The following is a 16,716-nucleotide window of genomic DNA, read 5'->3' on the forward strand; positions in this document are numbered from 1 at the left end:
CATAGAATACTTGGAAACTATGATATTGTCATCTCTGTGTGCCCCAAAGTTAAAAGTTTAACTGAAGCCACCTTGATCACCAACCACATGTCAAATTCCCTTTTTTGCATGCTGCATGTTAAGGTGTGTTAAGCTTAGTAACTTTGTCACTACAAGCTTCTTCATAATGGCAGCAAATAGATCAGGTATGCTGCCTCTTCTGGTCCTAGTTCAATCCCTCGCTTTCTCTTAGTCCTGGGAAGTGGATAGGATGCAAGAAGCCTGAGAGAATAGTGATGTGGAATTAGAACTTTTCTCCTACTTGGGCCTCACTTTCCAATCTCTATTGGAGTTATTTATCTCTAAATTTCTCTGTTGAGTGGGAAAGGCAAAGGGACTTTGCCTTTCTATTGGTTTAAAGCAACAAACTAGAATGGTTTAGGTAATGAACAGTCTTTAGAGGGAATAGCCATGCAGCTTCCTGTAAGTAATGGTATATGGTCCCTTGGCATCAATGGGAGGGTCAGACAAATTATCAGATCCTGGGAAAACTCCAAATATGGAGACCATTTAAGATTTTGCCAGCAGGTGGCACTTCTCTCCTATTCTTACCAAATACAGTCTTTCCAAGGTACAATATTCCTGTTTCTTTGCTTTTATTCAATTCTGCGGAATGATCTTGAGTGTAGCCAGACCCAAGCATTCCTCTTTGCTTTTTGTAGGGATGTAGTATACAATATCTGTATAAACATTGTAATACGTTTATATACCTTCTTTCCACAAAGGATTTGAAATTGCTTACAACATACAGTATAAAATAGAAAAATATGAAGAAAAGGGGAATATCAATTATTGTAAAGAATATTTAATTTGATTCAGGGTTCCAAGCAGCTGGAGCAATGATAATGGTTCATTGTCAGGCCTTTGTGTGAATTCGAAAAAGAAGAGAAATCCTTTTCTAAGTTTTGAAATACAAATGGAAGTGCTCATGTAGGAAGTTTCTGCTATGCCCCTTTCGTCTTGCTAATCTAATTTTATGTTATTCCTGGCCTATAAAAATCAAACAGTACTTTTATCACTCTATACCTTCAGGGCTATGTAATCAGCATTCGTCAACCTGTCAAGTTCAACTGGATTCGCCCAGGCGAATCTTAGGTTGTCCTGAGCAGCCAGAATGCAACATCCTTTAGGTACGCTTGGGTGTGCCCAAACCATTTATAAGAATCCCTTCTTGAAGAGAGCTTTTAACTAGATGGAGAAAGAAGACCTGTGTTTACACCCAAGACAAAACTAGAGTTATACTGGGTAATGTCATAATCAAATGCTAAATTCGTGTCTTAATAGGATTCTAAAAAAGTAAATCGGCAACTTTCATCTCTTTCAAGTTTCTAACATGAAACCACTAACAATAGCTAGTGCAGGCGGGAAGGGGGCGGACGGGAGGGGAGGGGAGGGACAGGAGCGCCCCTAAACTGTTCCCTTGTCACCGAGTGTTTCCCTTGATTAACTAGAGGTGCGGGTCCGTAGCGCCTGAAGGACCAGCGCCTGGCTCCGCCCATCGCTGTCTAAGGTTGGGACAAAGATGAGGGGCGGAACCGCGCGGGGGCGGGATCCCGAGAACCCTACCCGGGAGGGGATCCCAGTCCGGGGCTGGGTACCCTGCGCCCGGGGCGGTGGCCGCAGCGGGGCGGGCGGCTTTGTGGCGCGGGCGGGTTCCACCGTGGGAGGCGCGGTCTGGCGGAGGCATCCGCGGTCCCAGCGCTCGGCCCGGCGGCGGGCACCACATGGCCAGCCGGGCTCAGTCCGGCTTCCCCGCACGCACAAACAGCCGCCTGGATGCGTTCCTGAGGCGGCATCTGGCTCCCAAGGTCTACGACGCCATCCGCGCCTACGAGCCGTGCATCGTGGTGTCAGACTCGGAGAGGCACACCTTGAAGTATGTGGTACTCAGTGACCGGCTCATCTACTTGACCGAAAACCCGCCTAAGTCCATCCGGCGGGTCGTGGCACTGCGGGACGTCGTGGCCATTGACTTGGTGAGGAGCGCGGGCTAGCAGGCGGGCTCGGAAGCGCAGGGAGACCCCTTTATGGGTCCCCAGTCCCAGCGTCCTGCAAGCGGGAAGGAGGAGGAAGACCTTCCCCATCCCGCCCGAGACTCCGCACTCTGGTTTCAGGACGGGCAGCCACACAGGAAAGCTGTGAATTTTGCTGGATAATTCCTGAATAGAGATGTCTTTCTTATTCTTGAGCTGTTCCCCCGCCCTCTCCCCTTCCGTTGGGCTACAGGTTTGAAAACAGCATCGATCAAAATTAAGCTTTATTTATTTATTTATTTATTTATTTATTTATATTTATTTATGTACGTTAAACACTTAGTCGGTGCAGGCACCGTGCTAGACCTGGAGGATGAAAAAACCAACCAAATAGCAGTCTTCCTAGAATCGGTTGTGGGTGGGACCGAAAGACAACACCAAAGCAAATAAAGCCTTGTGTTAAGGGCTATTTATACCTTGCTTACTTTTATTGCCCTAACTCTTCAAGCATGCTAGGTGCACTCGAATAGTAGGTGAATGAATGAATGATGCATAAATAAAGTGTGCACAGGATGCTTGGCAATCTCAGGCTTGTCTCTTGATCCAAATTGAGTTCAGGGCATGCTGGGAAAAGTTCCTGGAAGGAGTGTCATCAGAGCTAAGCCATGAAGGATATACAATGTGGCACAACCCCTCCTTGTTCCAGTTTTTAGTATAATTGTTACTGTATTTCTTTCCTTCAGGAACAGTTGTATTTTATAAACCAGCAACAGTTGGATGTATTTTATAAACCAGCAACAGTTGGTAGTATGGTCTTTTGATTACTGTTCTTTTCCTTCCGAGTCTCTTTGTCTTAGCTGCTCTCCAGGTGTGTTCTTCCTTTTTTCCACTGGGGACAGATGTCTAGCCTCCTTTTACTTTTTCTTGCCTGAGTCTCTGTGTCCCCCAAGGGAAAGGTTGGCAATACTCTTGATGGAGCTGTTTTGCTTAGAGAATCATAGATTGTTTTGAACATGTCTGTAAGAAAATAATAAAATTAAATGAAGAGAGGTTTCTTTTTCCTACTCAAACTACCCCTGTAGGCTAATATTATTGTGCAAATTTATTTACTTTTTAAAAAAAATTTTTATTTTTTTTATTGGTTGTTCAAAACATTACAAAGCTCATGATATATAATCTTTCATACATTTGACTCAATTGGATTATGAACTCCAAATACAAATTTTTACCCCAAATACAAATTGCAGTATCACATCGGTTACACACTCACGTTTTTACATAATGGCATATTAGTGACTATTGTATTCTGCTACCTTTCCTATCCCCTACTATCCCCCCTCCCCTCCCCTCCCATCTTCCCTCTCTACCTCATCTGCTGTTGTTCAATTCTCTCCCTTGTTTCCCCGCTCTTTCCCCTCACAACCTCTTATATGTAATTTTGTGTAACATTGAGGGTCTCCTACCATTTCCATATGCTTACTTTTTTTTTTGAGTTAAAGTTAGAAGTAAACTTTGCCTTTGCCTTTTTACTTACTACCATTATTTCCATTCTCTTGAGCTATTTTTTTAAGAAATTTCATTTCCTTTACCATTTTTTTTTTTTTTTTTACTGAGAACTGAACTCAGGGGTCTTCTATTGCTGAGCTACATCTCTTTTTTATCTTTTATTCTGAGACAGGGTTTTACTAAGATTCCTAGGCTGGTCTTGCCTTGAATTTTGCAATCCTGTCTCAGCTTCTTGAGTAATTGAAATTACTGTCTTTTATTTATTTTTGCAGTGCTGGGGATCAAACCCAAGTCATTGCACTAGGCAAGTATCCTACCACTGAGCTACATTTCCAGCCCTTCAAAATGTTTTAGAAACTTTTAAAAGCCTGTCTGTTTCTAGTGTCTTCACTATAAGCATTTATCATTTTGACAAAAAAACCCCACTAATTTTTGGATATTGTTATTCTCCCCCAAGAGAGACAACATATGCATTTCAAGAGTTGTTAATTTTCTTTTTAAATTGTCAGAAACTGGAAAGTACTGTAAACCTCCTTAGGCCTAGAGCCTAGATTCCTCTACAAAGTCATATCATATTTAGTCATACTTTAATGTACAAGGTTCACCTTTTATGGATGTAGAATACATAATATCCCTAGATGTGCTGAAGAAATCTGATTTTAACGTTAGTGATACATTGGATGTCCATCTTGCACAATATAGTTTAACTTTGGAAGTTGTGGTAAGCATAATAATTACTCCAAAAAGATAACCACATTCTAAATCCCTGGAACCTGTGAACATGTTATATTACATGGCAAAGGGGAATTAATGTTGCTAATCCATTGACTTTAAAATGGGAGATTTATTTGATTATTGAGGTGGGCCCAATGTAAAAGTGGAAGAGAGAGGCAAAACAGCCAATGTCAAAGTGATGGGCCCAGAGAAAGACTAGACTGAAGGAAGAAAGAGGCTATGAGCCAAGGAACATGGTAGTCTCTAGAAGCTGATGAAGGCAAAGAAATAGGCTTTCCCATAGAGCCTCCAAAAGATATACTGTACCACCAATACCTTTATTTTAAGCTTACTGAAACCCATTTTTAAATTTTTTTTAGGCCTTATACATGTATTTTTAAGTTTTTATTCTAACTTGTCATATATGACAGAATGTATTACAATTCATATTGCATATGTAGAGCACAATTTTTTTCATTTCTCTGCTTGTATACAAAGTATAGTCACCCCATTTATGTCTTTTTCTTACATGTACTTAGGGTAGTGATGTCCACCTCATCCCACCATCTTTTTTTACCTCCTTTCCCTCTCCCTCCCCCTCCTTCACCTTTGCGCTATCTACAGTTTGTCTAATCTTCCCATGTTCCCCTTCCCAACCCCACTGTGAATCAGCCTCGCTATATCAGAGAAAACATTCAGCATTTGGTTTTTGGGATTGGCTTACTTCACTTAGCATTATGTTCTCCAACTTCATTCATTTACCTGCAAATGCCATGATTTTATTCTCTTTCATTGCTGAGTAATATTCCATTGTGTATCAATATCACATTTTCTTTATCCATTCATCTACTAAAGGGCATCTAGGTTGGTTCCACAGCTTAGCTATTGTGAATTGTGCTGCAATAAATATTGATGTGGCTGTGTCCCTGTAGTATGCTGATTTTAAGTCCTTGGGGTATAGACCAAGGAGTGGGATAGCTGGGTCAAAAGGTGGTCCCATTCCCAGTTTTCCAGGGAATCTCCATACTGCTTTCCATATTGGCAGTCCAACCAGCAACGTATGAGTGTGCCTTTTTTCCCACATCTTCGCCAACAGTTATTGTTGTTTGTATTCTTAATAGCTGCCATTCTGACTGGAGTGAGATGAAATCTTAGAGTAGTTTTGATTTGCATTTCTCTAATTCCTAGAGATGTGAGCATTTTTTAAAATATATTTGTTGATTGATTGTATATCATCTTCTGAGAAGTGTCTGTTCAGTTCCTTGGCCCATTTATTGATTGGATTATTTTTTTTTTTGAGTTTAGATTTTTGAGTTCTTTATATACTCTAGAGATTAATGATCTACCTGATGTATGAGGGGTAAAAATTTGTTCCCAAGCTGTAGGCTATCTATTTACCTCACTGATTGTTTCTTTTGCTGAGAAGAAGCTTTTTAGTTTGAATCCATCCCATTTATTTTGATTTTAATTCTTGCATTATAGGAGTCTTATTAAGGAAGTTGGGGCCTCATCTGATATGATGGAGATCTGGACCTACTTCTGAAACCCATTTTTTTTGTTTTGTTTTGTTTTACAGTGCTGGCAATTGAAAAGGCTAGGCAAGTTGTCTATCACTCAGCTTCACGTGGACCTAAGACCCAATTTTGGATTTCTGAGCTTCAGAACTAAGAAAGAGCCATTAAAGTTGTGGTTACAATAGCCATAGATAGGAAACTAATATAGAAGCATTTCCTATTGTAGTGTTTAAAATGGGTAATCTTTTTTTAGTTGTTGATGAACCTTCATTTTAATCATTTCTTTATATGCAGTTCTAAGACTCGAACCCAGTGCTTCACACATGTGAGGCAACCACTCTACCACTGAACCACAACTCCAACCCCTAACGTGGGTAATCTTTTAAACATTATTTTTTTCAGTGAGTAATGAATATAATCCTGTCAAGGTCAAGTGCTTTAATAATCTCTTTATGAGTTTTTATAAAATAGTTCAAGGATTGTTGTAATTCAGTACATGTATTAAACTTCATAGGATGTATGAAAGATGGTGTCATAGAATTGCTTAACTTAGTACTAATTAATAACCACAGATGTAATTGACCAGTCTGTGAATGCTGAATCCTAATACCACAGTGTGCAGAATTTTCCTGATTTCTGTGTCATATCACACATAGTCATCCTATCCATATTAACTCAAGTTACCTTAGTCATTGCCAGGCAACTTCATTTTCCCCCCACCCCCTTTCTCTCTGTATCTCTATGTGTCTCTCTTTAAACCAGGGTTCCATCCTCTTTCCAAGGCCACTTTTAAACATCCTCTTTCTAATACCAGTTCTTTAATCATTCTTTTCCATTCTGTATGGTTTTCTTATTTTACTCTACAAGTTTGTCTTGTTATTTAACTTTCAGTTGTCTCAAGTTCACATTCTGCCTTTGTTCTTATTGTCACATGGTTGCTGGACTTTAGTAATTCCTAAACAAACTTGTCTTTATGCTTCTGGATTCTAGCCCTTCTTGTTTGATGTTGGGCCAGATAACTCTATTTAGTGCTTGTTCTATGTCAGGGTTATACTTTAGGATTTTTGATGAAACTCCACTTTCTTCTCTAAGGGAGTGGAGGTTGAAGTAATCACAAAAAGTTACACCAGAAGTCTACACATGGTTTGGAGAAGTTAAAAATTTGGAGAGGGGGCTGGGGATTTAGCTCAGTTGGTAAAGTGCTTGCCTTGCATGCACAAGTCCCTGAGTTCAATTCCCGTCACCACACATACACACACACAAAAAAAAGTTTAGGGCTGGGGATGTGGCTCAAGCTGTAGCGCGCTCGCCTGGCATGGGTGCGGCTCAGGTTGGATCCTCAGCACCACATACAAACAAAGATGTATCTGCTGAAAACTAAAAAAACTAAAAAAAAAAATAATAATAATAAAAAATCTCCCTCTCTCTTAAAAAAAAATTGGAGAGGGTGAGATTTCCCATTTAGCAAATCTAAGCTTGAAGTAGATTTGGAGATCTCAGCAGGTATTTGATATTGTTAATCTCCTTAAAGAAAGTTTCCAAGATTGCTTTGGTAAAGCTTTTATGAAATGTCAACATTTACTAAGTTAAATTTGAAAGAATTATCTATAGAGTTTTTTTTTTCTTGTGTGCATCAAAATACTATTCTTTAAGCCCTTCTGTGATTAGCTGCATCTTTAAAATATGAGAACAAATACCCAGAACAGTCTGTGAGTTTCAGATGGATTCATTCTCCTTTAGAGCCATCTCATCACCTACAGGAAATGAGAAATCTATCAACTCCAGCAGCCCTGCCTCTGTTTCTTTCTGTTTCCTTTCACACTCTCCTAGAAATCCCAGGCTCCATGAAACTTCTTGGACAGGCAACAAATGCACCCTTTACATGCTGGCTTGTTGCCAGGCACATTTCTTTCTACTTCGAGATGGATAAGATCATCACACTAATAATCAGTTGTGTCACCTTTTGTTTATGAAGACGTGGAGAACTAGGAACTCCCCTACACTGCCAGTAGGACTTGGCAATATCTAATAAAATTGTGGACTTCTTACTCACCAATTCCATTCTTAACATATGCCTAAAATATGCATAATCTTGAAATACTGTGTCCAAAAATAAATAGCAATATTTGAAATAGAAAAAAATTTAAATATCAATAGTAAATTGGCAAATAAGTAATATTCAGTAATGAAAAGAATGAGTTAGATTCAATATAGTTATATCTCAATAACATAGAATAGAAAAAAAATTTCTAGAAGCTACATGTAGTATTATGCCATTGATATAAAGATAGGCCAAGATGATATATGGCTTAGGGATACATACATAATTAGTAACAGTAGGAAAAGCACTGAGGAGAGTAGTTATACCTGAGAAGAGAAGTTGAAGCTAGAAAAGGGAGCATAAGCAACTAACTTTAAAAAAAAAAAATTGAAGCACATATGGCAAAATATTTACTGGGTTGATATGCAGGAGTGTTCATTATATTCTCCGTGCTATTTTTCATGTTTGGATTTTTAAAATGTCATATACATATACTGTTTGCCCCGAGAAAGTTCCATTTGCAATTCATATTTGATGACAGAAACACTTAAAAATTAGATCTAGTGACTGGTTCCCAACTCTCAATTATCAGTGATAATGGAAATGGGAATGAATAAAATTAAAATCCACAGAGGACGAAATTCATAAACAATTCTACCTTTACCTAACTACTTTCACCAGGACTTATCTAGAATGGACTTATTTAGGTTCATTGTTTCAGGCTTGCTAAAATCTCTAATCAAGACTGTAAGATGCTAATAAATGAAGCAATGGCCAAATAAGAGGACAGCCCAAAGGAAGAGGGCAAAGAGAAATGAACAAATGCTAAAGTGAATTAAACTGTCCTCAGAACTGGAAATGACTCTTACAGTTAAATAATGGAACTATATTGAGGTGCTGAGGAAATGGATTTTTTCCCCCTATGCAGTACGTGAACTCATATGACACCCTTAACTTTTCAACAGGTACTCATTACTCACAGGATTAAAATCTAAATGTCTTAACTGAAAAACATTTCAGTTCTTAACATGAAGAATCTTAGATGGTCCTTGCTCAAAGTGTAGCCTTGCTCTTTGCCCAGTTCTCCCTTGCATTTCAGTCACAAAAAGAACACTCAGGGACCAGACGCGGTGACGCATGCCTGTAATCCCAGCGGCTTGGGAGGTTGAGGCAGAAGGATCGAGAGTTCAAAGCCAGCCTCAGCAAAAGCAATGCACTAAGCAACTCAGTGAGTCCCTGTCTCTAAATAAACTACAAAATAAGGCTGGGGAATTGGCTCAGTGCTTGAGTGCCCCTGAGTTCAATCCCCAGTACGGGGGTGAGGTGGAGAGGTGGGGAAGAACACTCAGGGGTTGGGACTGTGGCTGAGTTGGAGAGGAGTTCTAAGACTAAAGAAGAAGGAAAAAAAAAAAAAAAGGGAGTACACTCCATTCTCTGGCTATGCCAGGCCTTGTTTCCCTTGGCCTTTGCAAAGGCTGTTCTTGCTACAGCAACCTCCCCTCTTCTCTTAACTCCTATAATTTCAATACCCTGGTAATCCCAGAAACACTCACCCTCCAAACTAGGCCATGGTCCCATTTACTTCTCCCATGGCACCATGTGCCATGTCATGCTCCTGGTGCTTATCATACTTATTCTCTCCTGTAAATGTGTTGGCTTGTCTACCTCCCATCCACTTGAAAACTGCTGAGGATTTGAAATGATTATCTTTATGTAATACAGGACTCAGCACATAGGAGACACTTAAAAATTGTGTAATAAATATAAGAACATGGCTCATCTTATTAGTATGTGTTCATGAGCAGCTTTAAAAAAAATAAGTTAAATAATTACAACTAATAATTTTTGAGCATCTCCGATGTACCAGACACTGCCATAAACGCTTTACATATGTTAATTCTTCCCATCTCAGCTGAAAAAAAAATGGGTTTTATGTTGCATCAGAAGCTTGTTCCTGCTTCTCTTTTAGAACCTGAAGTATTATGATGTTCCACTGGAGTGTCAGAATCCCTCCAGCCTTATACAGCTGTGTGTTCTCATAGTGTAACACATTTCCAGACATATAGGTGGCATGTGCCAGCATCTGATGGAGGGACAGAATAATGAACCTGAAAAATACACATTTTAAAAATTATTACCTCTTTTTTTTTTTAAAAAAATAGTTTTTTAGATGTTGGTGGATCTTTATTTTATTCATTTATTTATATGCGGTGCTGAGAATTAAATCCAGTGCCTTATGCATGCTAGGCAAGTGCTCTACTACTGAGCTACACGTCCAGCCCCATTACCTCTTTTAAAAGGAAGGTGGTTTCAGTTCTTATTTTATATTATATTCTCTCCCCAAACTTCTAGTCCTTTTTATTATATTATTTTTTGACTGTAATGGAGATCGAACTCAGGGTGCTCTACCACTGGACTATATCCCAAGCTCCTTTCTAAAAATTTTTATTTTGAGACAGGGTCTTGATAAGTTGTAGAGTTTGGCCTTGAACTTGTGATCTTCCTGCCTGAGCCTCCCAAGTCTCTGGGATTAGAGGCATGGACCACTGTGTCTAGCACCAAACTTCTCAGTCTTGAAGTCTCATATTAGATTTCATGTATTGGGGCACCCTAGTCTGGGTGGCTAAATCTTCTCCAGACCTCTCACCCTTCCCTGAAACTGAACTTCTTTCTTTTGCATTTTTTCTCATTTCTGTTTCAGCAACTTTTACACATATTATTTTCCTGGAAAGACTTTTATTCTAGGGTTCAGCAAAATTCTTCTATAAAGGGTCATAGAAAAATACTTTGGACTCTATGTGATCTCTAGCTCATCTCCTCCTCCTTCTCATTTTTCTTCCTTTCCTCCTCCTCCATATTTTCCTCTTCTCCCCCTCCCGCTTCCTTTAAAAAATGTGAAAAACATCCTTAGCTTGAATGGAATGGGTCAGAGGATTTGCCACAAGAGTGCCTGACCTTTGCTCTACTCTCTTCCTTATTCAATTCCTGTACATTTGCTGGGCTAAGCTGATGTCATTCTTTCTCCAAACAGTTTTTCTTGACCGATCCCACAGGTACAGGTCATTTGGTCTGTTCTGTTCTTTCTTAAGCATCTTCAGTTCCAAGAACATTGCCTGACACAAATGAGAATGTCAATGCATATTTGTTAAATATTCATCATAATTCATCACTTACATTTATGAATGTATTATCTGCAATATACATTTTTATTCAGCTTTTATTTCTATCTTTGCTTTGTACCTGGGCAGACTCGGTCAAATTACTTAACCTTCTTGCTCAATTTCATCTGTAAAATGAAGATAATACCTTTCTTCATAGGGTTGGGAGGATTAAATTAATGTAACAGTCAGAATAGTGCTTGGTACATGGTAAGAGCTACATAATTCATGTTAGTCATTATTAATAGCCTTGATTCACATATATTAAGTGAATTAAGGCTCACAATGAACCTGCAAGATGGATATTATTATTCTCTCTGCAAATTAGGGCACTTGGCTTTGGCAAATTTAGCAAATGTGCAAAGACAGTAACTATTGTTTTAGCACTGATTATGTATTAGTTGTTATAAAATACATTATCTTGTTTGTTCTTTCTGAAAATTCAGCCTATTAGATGTATCAAGTTCAATATGTTAAAACACTGAATTTCTGATTTCTATCCCCAAATCTATTCCTTAATTTTCTTTATTTCATGGAATGTTATCATCTTTCATTATCTTTGATCTTTTTAATTCCTCACATCCAACTCATTAGTATATTCTCCTGACCTGTCTTCCAAAATTTGTCCATCTATAACCATTTTTACCCCATTTTCTGGTGCCAGCTATTCATTTCCATATCTAGACTATTGAAATTGCCTCCAAACTGATTCCTCTCCACACAGAAGTTGCACTGATCTTTGCATCATAAATCATAAATTATCACTTTTCTGATTGAAAATGTCCATGAGCTTCTAAATTCTTGTTGCCCACAAGAGCCTCCATGATTGAACATTTCTATCTCTTTGATTCATTTCCTAACATTTTGCCAAGCTTTTTATGCTTTTCCTTTATGCTCCAGGCCTTTGCACTTATCATTCTATTTATAACACTGTCCCTCCAGATCCTCCAGAGGTTTGACTCCTTCCTGGCAGTCATGTTTCAACCTCAATTCAGCATCACCTCCACAGGAATACCTGCCTTGAATAATATTACGTGCACGTCTTAAGAGCCTCCATGACAGCAGCAATATTGTCAGTTTGATTCACTGTTATATCTCAGTGACTGTAATGATAATACACTGGTTAAGATAGCCCAGGTTAAGCTGCGTTGACAGACAGCTCCACAGTCTCAGTGCTTTAACATAACAAAGTTTATGAGATTGTTCAGGCCACTTGTCCATGGTGGATTAGCAAAGGGCTCTGTTTATTTTAGTTAAGAGACACTTAGTCACTCATCTTAATATCAGAGGCTCCATCTCAGCACATGCTTGCTTGAGTACTATGGCAGGGGAACACTAACTTGGCAAGTTATGTACTGGTTTTTAAGCTTTTACCTATCAGTGACACATGGCATTTCTCACATTTCATTAGCTAGAGACAGGCACATAGCCATGCCTAATTTAAAAGGGGCCAGGAAATTAGGATCCCTTCATTTGTATTTTCCATGTGTCTGGAAGGAAGAAGAACAGGAATTTGTGAACAAACCTAGTGCCAACCTCAAATTGCTGACAATTGAGTTCTATATGCCACTTAGGTGCTGTTTGGAGTGCTTAACTTGGAACTCTCTCTTATCAACCCCAGTTAGTATTGTTGCCTTGGTTTGACAGCGAGTTTAAGTACTTTGCCTAAGGACATTCACTAAGTGGCAGAACCAGAAGTGAACTAGATAATCTGATTCCAGAGCCAGTGCTCTCAATCTCTAGGTTATAGCTGCTTTGGGACATAGTTGGCAATAAAAAATTCTTTTTGATTAAATGAATCCCCATGAGACTCTAAGCTTTTTGAAAACAGAGACCCATCTTTTATCTCATACATTTCAATTTGGTATTTTTTTGCAGACACTCAAAAATACCTAGGATGAATTAATCAGTTGCTTCAAGTTTAGGGGTATTTCCCTCTCTGAAATGAAAAGTTATATAAAGATCTGAGGCAAGGCTATGAAATCAAGTTGAAAGGATAAGGTAAATATGGATTTGTTCACAAAATGTTAGAAATCAAGAAATAAGAGATGTCCCCTTATATTTAGAAAGTGTATTTTAAATTAAAAAAAACACTAGTCACAAATATAAATATGGTAAAAAAATGATATGGATACATAGTGTTCTTAGTAAAAGAAGTTAAGACTATTTTCGATAAAAATTACACATATTTATATACATGTATATTATAATGTATATGACAACAACCCAAACATAACAAAAGATACTCTTTTCTGTCCCAAAATGCCCCTTGCTATCATCATCAGAGACAAATACTGGACTGAGGAGACCATGAATAGGGTTCAGTATTTCACTAGTGAGGTTTTTTTTTTTTAAATTTTTTAAAATTTTTTGGTAGTGCTGGGATTTGAACCCAGGGCCTCATACATGCCAGGCAAGTGCTCTAACATGAGCTATATTCCTAGCCCACTGAAGTTCTTATGAACAATCAATGTTCATTAGTAATAACAGATATTGATTGAGCATAAACTATGTTTCAGCCTTATGCAAAATCTTTTAAATGGAATACCTCTTTTAGTCCTATTAACTTTATAAGGAAGGCAGTGTTATCTGTCTTTTACAGATGAGGAACCTGCAGCAGAGATAGAGTGAATACTTGCATGAGATCACACTGGAAAACATGAACTGGAATGTAAATCCAGGTCGGTGTGACCTCAGAGTCAACATTCTTTAATCAGAACTATGCACATAGCAACAACTGACCCTCTGCAAATTTACGGTATATCTGTAGAAGGTTTTAGGTTTTGCAATAGGGACAACATAGTTATCTCAGTGTGCAAATAATGTGGTTTCTGGGCATAGGTTGCCAAGGAAGGAATCGAAGAAGTTATGAACAAAACACCTTTTTCACTTCCCCACACCGTAGCTCTCTTTGTCCTTCAAAGCCAAGAAAGGTGTCATTACTATTACTGATAAAGCTCAAGGATAAGCTTGGCTGAAAAGACCCTGGTGAGATGCCGCATCCCTTTTACAGGACCAAGGCTTGAAATATTTTTTCTCTTAGTCTTTCTCAGATGTAATTCTTAGCCCTGAGGTAATGATTTTTCAAATCTAACATTGAAATAGTCTAGTGAGCCTTTATTTTGATAGGGTACTGCCCAATTCTTAAAACTGGAAATTACTTTTAGAATATGTGGTTGGGTCATTTCATGTCAGAAATATTCATGGATTCTATAAACAGCTTATCTGCTCACCCTTCCTTAGGAATCAATACAGGCGGAATATAATGGGGGGGAAAAAACTCTGGTGGAGACTATAATGAGTTTGTAAATTGTGATAATTGGAGGATTTGCCAAGTTCCAAATATAAAAATAGCTTCTACTTAAGAGTAAACTTATGTACAATGTGACATAAGTAATTGCTAATGTGTTAGTCAGCTTTTTGTCACTGTGACCAAAATACCTGATAAGGACAATCTAGAGGAGGAAAAGTTTATTTTGGGCTCATGGTTTCAGAAGTGTAGTTCATGGTTGGACAGATTCATTGCTCTGGGTCCAAGGTGAAGTAGAACATCATGGTGGAAGGGTATGGCAGAGGAGGTTGCTTAGTTTATGGTAGCCAGGAAGCAGAAAGAACAGTAGGAGCCAGGAATAAAATATAATCCTCCAGGGCATGCCTCTAGGAACTTACTTCTGCAAGCCATTCCCTCACCTGCCTATAAGTATTATCTAGTTATCCATTCTTGCATTAACACATGAACTTTTGGGAGATATCTAATATCAAAACCATAACAACTAATGTGGTTTAATTTGAGGGAAATCTACTCAAAATGTCTCCATGTATTTGCCATTTTATCAATATAGTCAATCCTTTGGGTTTGACATTGGTCCTCTCTTATATTCTTAGAACTGGTAACAAATTGAATTATAATTAATTAATTACTTTCCTTCTTTTATTGGAAACTGAAGAGTTAAAGTTTACTGTGAGTAGAGGATATTAAATCTGGAAAGGACCATGGAAGTTGAAAGATGTCAAACAGTTTATCTCTTGCTAGGCCTGCCTTGTACTACTTAATATCTCATTAAGTGTACTGACCTCCAAACTGCAGCCTGTTGATCTATATAGACTTTTTCTATCTGGTATGCCTCTACTGAGTGGATATTAAATTTTGTATGGTGCATTCCACTAAAGTTATGAATTATCAGGAACTAAAGATGCAAAAATGAATAAAAATTGTTTTAATGTTTTTATTTATTGTTATGTGGTGCTGAGGGTAGAATCCAGGGCTTTGCACATGCTAGATAAGTGCTCTACCACTGAGCCATAACTCCAGCCCTCCAATTAACATATTTTAAATATTTATTTATTTATTTATTTTGTAGTACTGGTCATGGAACCCAGGAGCACTACAACTGCACTACATCCCCAGCTATTATTATTATTATTATTATTATTATTATTTTTAAAACAGGGTCTCACTTAGTTGCAGAGGCCATGAACTTAAAATTCTCCTGTCTTAGTCTCCCTAGTAGTGGGTCCTTTTAATTTAACCTGAAGGACCTCTTTTATTATTTCTTGTAAGTTTACTAGCAACTACCTTTACAAAGTATGAATTCTTTGGAATATCTTTAAGCAATATTCTTAATGAAATACATAGAAAATTACATATTTATGTAGGTACACCTCATTCCCATAAATAAGGCTCTGCAGATGCTCTCTTCTCTCTCACGGATATAATTCCCACCTTTGAATCTTGGTTGCTTTCATAAAACTGGCTTTGTAGTCATACAGCTTTTTCTTGTCATCCTAGTTCTTCCATTTACTAGTTTTGTGAACTTGACTCCCTTTAAACATCAGTTTCCTCATTTGCAAAATGGTGTTAATAACCACCTTATAGGCTTGTAGTGAGGATTTTTTAAGATCATTTATGTGTTGTGTTCCATAAACTATATAGTTATTATTTAAATTATGCTTTGTCTCCCACCAAAACTTCTAGTTAGAAATCTGACTCAGAAATATTTGCATATTTATTTGCATTTGTTCTTTACTTAAAGTATAGTTTTCCTCAGATTAGTACTAAATAAATACACTTGGAGTCACAGCTAGTTATTAGATTAAGGTTCTAAGGTATAGTCATATGGAATCTAGAAGAATTGGAGAACAAACTGTAAAAAAGGAAGCTATAAAGTAGTACAAAAAAAAATAGAAGAGAATATTTATCTGATTTCAGGGTGTAGAAGACATTTCCAAGCATCAATCAAAGGAAGAAATAAGAGGAAAAGTTTACAGACATACCACACCGAAAATTTAACTTTCTGTTTTTAAAATACAATAACATTTATATAAATTACAGCATTATGAAACAGCTCAAAGACAAAGAAAAGCACACATAATCGGATGAGTGAGCTGAACAAAATATCATATTCTCCTCCTATAATTCAGTCTTTCACAAATTTTCTTCAAAGTTCCTCCCAGTCCCACCATCATAATAATATTAAAGATGATTCTTATTTATAAAATAAGGCTTAAATCAGCCTAATTGGGTACATAGGTACAGCAAGTGTTAATTAACCATATTAGCATCTTTAAATATGTTTTGCAAATCTATAGTATTATATAACTATTTCAGACTAAATTTAGGTTCTAAAACTTCACAATGAATGTCAAGTTAGCCCTTCAAAAGCCTCTACTATTTGTTATCTTAATGCTGAGAAACCAAGCCAAAGAAACTACCAGACTTCTCTGGCAGTACCTATAAATTTGAGTGAATTTTGAGGTCCCAAAAGTTTTTT

The 16,716-nt window shown here is 37.8% G+C and overlaps 1 protein-coding gene and 1 long non-coding RNA gene across 2 annotated transcripts in view; one reads left to right on the forward strand and one right to left on the reverse strand.

Annotated features, from left to right (window-relative positions):
- The first annotated feature begins 1,564 nt into the window (after positions 1-1,564).
- C6H12orf56 (chromosome 6 C12orf56 homolog) overlaps positions 1,565-16,716 on the forward strand; it is a 75,238-nt gene continuing 60,086 nt past the window's right edge. Inside the window, exon 1 of the mRNA XM_005328691.5 lies at positions 1,565-2,015. Coding sequence (XP_005328748.1) covers positions 1,764-2,015 — 252 coding nt within the window. The 5' untranslated portion in view covers positions 1,565-1,763. The remainder of the gene's footprint in view (positions 2,016-16,716) is intronic.
- LOC120888283 (uncharacterized) overlaps positions 2,290-16,716 on the reverse strand; it is a 112,044-nt gene continuing 97,617 nt past the window's right edge. The window contains exon 2 of the long non-coding RNA XR_013440537.1: positions 2,290-3,029. This is a non-coding gene — a long non-coding RNA (uncharacterized LOC120888283). The remainder of the gene's footprint in view (positions 3,030-16,716) is intronic.

The sequence above is a fragment of the Ictidomys tridecemlineatus genome, chromosome 6 (genome assembly GCF_052094955.1).
Source record: "Ictidomys tridecemlineatus isolate mIctTri1 chromosome 6, mIctTri1.hap1, whole genome shotgun sequence".
Classification (NCBI taxonomy): Eukaryota; Metazoa; Chordata; class Mammalia; order Rodentia; family Sciuridae; genus Ictidomys; species Ictidomys tridecemlineatus.